Here is a 6,745-nt window from a genome sequence, read left to right on the forward strand (position 1 = left end):
ACATAAAAGCAAATATTTCAGCTGGTTTCATACTCATACTGGCCTTGTGTATCAGCACTATTGCAATAATTCTGACAGATAAAAAAAAAGGCTTATTGAACATTGAACTATCCTCAGTTTGATAACACTGACTGTGCATAGGTTAGTTTAGTGGAACTTGTCCACCCCGTTATGTCAGAGCCCAGAACAATTTTCTGCATGCACCACACCCAGTGGATGAAACTGAACCAATCAGCGGGAGCTGTGCACAAAGTTCTCCTTTTATGGAGAGAGACTGCAGAACGGACCCTGATAAAATCCTGCAATTTACTGCCCTTTATTGCAGTCAAGTTCAGGTACTAAATCCTATGGGAGTGCAGCCCTGAGTCAGAGTTCTCCTACACTGAAAACCTTTCCTCACATAGGTAAGACAACAGCAGATCCCACTGAATGTCTTTTACTTATATTTTAAATACTCTCAAATTGTAAACTTCACATTTCAAACAAGTGGTATCTTTTAATCCCATTACTTAAATTTCTTACTTAAGTTGAACCGATCATTAGAAACCACTTGTTATGTATAATGTTCTTGTTATGACGTCTTGATGTGTGCTCAATCATCCAGGTAAGTAAATCTCCAAAAGTTGATTCTGTTCATCTGGACGTAGCGTTTTGTGGGAGAAACGTTTCGTCACTCATCCAAGTGATTTCTTCAGTCTCAGCTGACTGCAGGTTTCCCCAATCTTATAAACAGTACATTTGCATAATGACTTCAATGGGCTGGTTTCAGTCATTCCAAGAGGATGCCATCTGTAGTTTGTAGAAATGTATTGACTAAGGAGTTGGAAAGAAAGCGTCCAGACTTCTTCAAGTTTCTAGAAGACATTCTACCTTTGATCCAAGAGGCTTCTTCGGTTCTAAAACTTACCTATCCCCTTGCCAGTCCAACTTTTCCACTAAGAATTGCCTTCGGGGGTTTTTTTTGGGTTTTTTTGTGAAATAGATTCAACAACGTACTCTTCAGAGAGATTCTGGGGGATACTGACTTAACAGGATTATACAGTTCACACCTAGACCCTATTTAAAATATCTTGGAAAAAAACTCTGAACATGTCCACATCTGTCTTTGGATTGGAGGAAGCCAAAGAAGAACCTGAAGGGAAGCCACACAGGCACAGGAAGAATATGTAAACTCCCCACGGAAAGGCTGGTTTGGAACAAAGATCTTCACTGTGAAATGCCAGTGCTTTGTGTTGTTTATGCTACATTAAATGCCACAGCACAAAATTGAGACTCATCACAGCGGCCACTGGCTTTCCGATCTTCTATTGTCCAACTAATAGGAGTTGCAGCTAGTGTGGTCGTTGTCTTTGTTGCCATCATATCAACTTGAAGGATTTTGGCTATGTGCCTCAAACATTAGGCATCAACAAGGCATTTTCACCCAAAGAACTGCAGCTCACATTATATTTTCTCTTTTTCAGATCACTTACTGTAAATCCTAGAGATGATTGTGTGAAAAGTATTCTTAACAGCCTTCTATAGCAATGGGCAGACTGAGCACTGGGTTTCGACTGAACCCTGTGCCAGCGATGTCAGATGATAAAACATACCACATGGAAAACACCACAGCTTAACAGCTGATCTAAAAATCCTTTCCTCCCTTCTTATTCCCTTCATACAGAAAATGGAAGACGAAATTGCCGCCCTCGTTGTTGACAACGGATCTGGAATGTGCAAAGCTGGCTTTGCAGGAGATGATGCTCCACGTGCTGTGTTCCCCTCCATTGTTGGACGCCCCAGGCATCAGGTACATATTCCTTAATAAACCTCACATACCTTGTAACCTTTTCATAACTGCTGACCTTTTCATAATCGCACTGCTCTTTGCATTCCTAGGGTGTAATGGTTGGTATGGGCCAGAAGGACAGCTATGTTGGTGACGAGGCACAAAGCAAAAGAGGAATCCTGACCCTCAAGTATCCCATTGAGCACGGAATTGTCAACAACTGGGATGACATGGAGAAGATCTGGCATCACACCTTCTACAATGAGCTGAGAGTTGCCCCTGAGGAGCATCCAGTCTTGCTCACAGAGGCCCCCCTGAACCCCAAGTCAAACAGGGAAAAGATGACGCAGGTAACAAGAGCTGACACCTTGACGAACTTCCCCCTAAGTCAGGAAACTGTTGAGCTGCAGTGCCCAACAACAGGAAACTATGTTGCCACTCGGGTGTTTCTTCCCCTGCTCAATCTGTCTATCCTCATCCTCCTTCAACCCTCCAGGTTTTTTCTCCAGGTGTCTGCATGAAAAAAAAAGAAGAATAGAGCAGGTTGCGGCACTTTAACTTGTAGAGTCAGTGTAACAAAGAAGTTTTGTAATAAATTGCTTTTCTATAAAGTAGTTTTACTATTAAAATTCAACCCAGTGTGCTGTTCTTTCTGTACAATTGAACTAACACATAGAAACTTATTTCAGATTACTCTGACTCTTAGTTTCACTGATCATCTCTTTTCTCCTGCTCTCCTTGCAGATCATGTTTGAGACCTTCAACACTCCTGCCATGTATGTGGCCATCCAGGCAGTGCTGTCCCTGTACGCCTCTGGTCGTACCACTGGTATTGTCATGGACTCCGGTGACGGTGTCTCCCACACTGTGCCCATCTATGAAGGCTACGCTCTGCCCCATGCCATTGTCAGGTTGGACCTGGCTGGCAGGGACCTCACAGACTACCTCATGAAAATCCTGACTGAGAGAGGCCACAGCTTCACTACTACAGGTGAGAAAATGGACACAGTCAAGGAAAGATGGTTTACACCAGGAAAAAACCCCCAGAAAAGCCTAAATGTAATGCGTTTTCTTGTCTCACAGCTGAGCGTGAGATTGTGCGTGACATCAAGGAGAAGCTGTGCTATGTTGCCCTGGACTTTGAGCAGGAGATGGGAACTGCTGCCTCCTCTTCATCCCTGGAGAAGAGCTATGAGCTGCCTGATGGACAGGTCATCACTATTGGGAATGAGAGGTTCCGTTGCCCAGAGGCTCTCTTCCAGCCCACATTCCTTGGTAAGCAGCGTCAGCTTTAAGATAGATTTCTGTGAATTGTTAAGCAGTTGTAGCTGAGTGATCACTAACGTTCCAACTCTCCACAGGTATGGAGGCCTGTGGTATCCATGAAACTACCTATAACAGCATCATGAAGTGCGATGTGGACATCCGTAAGGACCTGTACGCCAACACTGTGCTGTCTGGAGGTACCACCATGTACCCTGGCATTGCTGACCGCATGCAGAAGGAGATCACTTCCCTGGCACCCACCACCATGAAGATCAAGGTAAAATTCTTGTTGCTCAATCCTCAGTCTGTGATGTTTAAATGTGGCGTGTTTTCATTGCTGACAACTCTACTTCTGCCCTTGCAGATTATTGCTCCCCCAGAGAGGAAGTACTCTGTATGGATTGGAGGCTCCATCCTGGCTTCTCTGTCCACCTTCCAGCAGATGTGGATCAGCAAGCAGGAGTACGATGAGTCCGGCCCCAGCATCGTCCACAGAAAGTGCTTCTAGACAGACTGCCCCCACCCCACCACCACCACCACCACCAAAACACACACTGCAAGAAAAACAAATGACTGGCTCTGCATACATGCCTATAGCACCAAACTGGTGCATGCCTAGCCAACACCTTTTCCATTTTTCCATCACTTTGGCTATGGCACCATGCTTTCTCATGGGGAGAAACTCTGCAGGAAGCATAGAGCATCCCAGGCAGTGTGAATTTGTACTTAGTTTTTCTGTAACAAACTCTTTTTCACTTGAATGTATTTCAAAAATAAGAAATGTTACCAAAAAATACTGGAAATGTGTTGATAAATATCAGTAAATTAGTAAACCTATAAATCCAACATGAAATATTATGGCTTCTTCTTCTTCTAAAACATTAAAATGCAGCGATTTCAGCTTCATGAAGATGTATCTGCCAAGATTTTTGTATTAAAATGGTTTAGCAAAATTGACAGAAAAGATTATCAGTTTTGTGATATTTTTCTTTAGTTTTTTGTTAGCTTTTTTTGTTTTTGGTCTCACTTGCTTTACTTATTGAATGTGTTTATTATTTATTTTTATATCTATAGATATTTTACTTCTTGGTCATTGCCAACTGCACTGTTTTCTCACAGCACGACCGTCGGTGGTATACTTGGACTGGTAGCCAGGGAGGCTGCAGCACTTGATGAACTGAGTTGACTTGAGCATTTGTCCGAAAAGATGAATGCACAGTCAACTCTAACTGAAACAGAGAAATAAAGAAAGGAAGCAAAACAAGAGAAATGTGTCCAACTGTCAAAGGAGGCAAAGGTACAGGCAGATTTTATAATATATATATATATATATATATATAATATATATATATATAATATATATAATATAATATATTATATATATATAAATATATATATATATATATTATATATATATATAAGTATATCCTATATATATTATATATATATAAGCAGCTAGATTGAAAAAAATACTGAAGCTACTAATAGCTAACAAACTTCTTGTACTTCTTTACTCAAGTAAAAGTGATAAAGTCCAGGCTCTAAAATGAACTCAGAATAAGAAAGTAAAAAGCAGCTGTTAGAAGAAGCTCTTTTGGTGAAGAGATAGCCTTTAGTATAGCTATTAATATAAAAATACCAATAATATTAGTACATGGGAATGAAAACTTTTCTTTTTACTTTGCCTCCACAGCTAAACAGAAAAATCAGATGAGTCCGGGGTTAAAGGGGTATTCGACTTAAACCCTAAAACCGATTTTAGGGTTTAAGTGGGAACCCTTAAATCGGTTTTATTGGCTCATTGTGGGGAAAAGAATCACAACTCACAATACTTTACACTGAGGGCTCCAGCAGATTTCCTTAGTGTTCGAGCTGTGATCAGCTGCTGCTGCGAACAGGTTTACTGCTCTTTATGGATTTACACAACTGAATTCAATGAGATGCAACACAATATTTCACAAAATGTTTTCCCTGATTTTCGTTCCCTACACTGACAATATACTGCTTATGATGAGATGAGATAGCCTTTATTTGTCAGTTGCAGGTCTTTTGCCCACAACCAAGATGACAGACCTTGCCGACCATACATACAATACACAAACATCACATTGGGGAGACAGGTCAGGCTAGGTAGCGAGGAAAAAACATCGAAATGTGTAACTGTCAATGGAAAATTGTATTTAGTAGTCAGTATAATCTTTTAGTGATATAAGTTTGCATATGGTAGAATACTGCATGTAGTTATTTGTATTAGGAAATATTCAACCATGTATACTTAGAGGCATATAATTAATTGTGTGTGATCTCTAACAGGCTGCAGGCTTGGGGTGCATCCCAGGAATGCACCCCCACGTCTGGGAGCATGAGAGCTCATACCTTGTTTTATTGTTTTACGGCAGGATTAACGTAGCTATGTCTGTTTTAGTTTAAGTGCTTCTTTACATATAGATGAACTGCTGGACTTCCTCACCATGTTATCTAGGGTGGGGGAGACTACCCCCTTTCCTGACCAAGGATGTACCTTTTGTGCTCTCATGACCCTTTGATCAGCAGGACACACACACACACACACACACACACACACACACACACACACACACACACACACACACACACCTACTGAAGTATAAATAAAGATTGGGGCAGTTTCTTAGTGCGAGTCTCTCAGTAGGGAGCTGCCCTTGCTAGCAAGAACTCTGTGTGTTTCTCTTCTCTGAGTCTTTACTGAAGAAGTGTTTTAGAATATTTTCCCTAACATAACACAAAAGGATAATACAGGAATGCACAGATATCAACACACCATAGCACAATAAACACAGACAAGCAACATGGGAAAGTGTTCCAGTGTGTACATCTGATCTGGGACCGCTGCAATCTTCGACTGCGCCTCCAGCTGACCCGATGTCCACATCAGAGGGGAGGTAAGCGTTGGAGGTGGCGTTGGATCCGGGGTAGGGAGGGTGATGCGTCAGTGAGTGCTTATCAGTATCAGTATATGTATGTGTGTGCGTGTCCATAGTTCAGCTGAGACAGTGTCCTTCGCCCTGCCAGGCTAAGTAAACAGTCTTCCAGCCAACCCAGGTGGCCTTGTAGGGAATGGGAAGGAACAGACTCAACACAGTCGTTATCAGGGAGTTTTTGTTCGGCTCCAGCCTTGAGCCCACAGCTGGCGCCGAAGGGGTAGCCGGATTATGATGGTAATTTTTCTTTTGCAACAACTCATGAGAATTTCAAAGCTGTTCTTTAACACTCCGACACTGGTCTCTCAATCTCCCGTTGGAGAACCGCGAGCTTCCCCATGATGGTATCAAACTTGCGTTCCGTGGTGTTGTCATTCTTTTGCTCAGAGAGCCGATTCTGAGAACCTCACGACTGCAGTGAGCTGTTCTACGATGTAATCCAACTTTCGCTCAAAGGTGTTATTCTGAGCAGGCCTCTCCTTGATGTAACCCAATATACGCTCAGAGGTGTTATTCTGAGTATTCACGGCAGCTGTAAGCGTCTCCAAGGTCTTAACCATGCTGCTTTCAATGAGCCCGTTCTGAGAAGTCGCGCCTCGTCCCATCGTTTCAATCCCAGCGGGCAGCCTTGGGGGGGTTTGAACAGCCGGTTCCGCTTTCTTAATTCTCCGATAAGCCAGGGCCAAGCCAGCTCCGATCAGCAAGAACCCTGTTATCATGGTTCCGAATAGGTAGATATCTTCAGCGTCCT

The 6,745-nt window shown here is 42.5% G+C and overlaps 1 protein-coding gene across 1 annotated transcript; it reads left to right on the forward strand.

Annotated features, from left to right (window-relative positions):
* The first annotated feature begins 335 nt into the window (after positions 1-335).
* Positions 336-3,578, forward strand: LOC102293972 (actin, cytoplasmic 1-like). Its single transcript, XM_005952683.3, has 7 exons — positions 336-404; positions 1,664-1,789; positions 1,879-2,118; positions 2,513-2,759; positions 2,852-3,043; positions 3,130-3,311; positions 3,399-3,578. Exons 2-7 carry the CDS (start codon positions 1,667-1,669, stop codon positions 3,540-3,542), a joined length of 1,128 nt encoding a protein of 375 aa, XP_005952745.1. The 5' UTR covers positions 336-404; positions 1,664-1,666; the 3' UTR covers positions 3,543-3,578.
* Positions 3,579-6,745: the final 3,167 nt, after the last annotated feature.

Source organism: Haplochromis burtoni, unplaced genomic scaffold (assembly GCF_018398535.1).
Source record: "Haplochromis burtoni strain Fernald_Lab_line unplaced genomic scaffold, NCSU_Asbu1 Contig_1385, whole genome shotgun sequence".
NCBI classification, from domain to species: Eukaryota; Metazoa; Chordata; class Actinopteri; order Cichliformes; family Cichlidae; genus Haplochromis; species Haplochromis burtoni.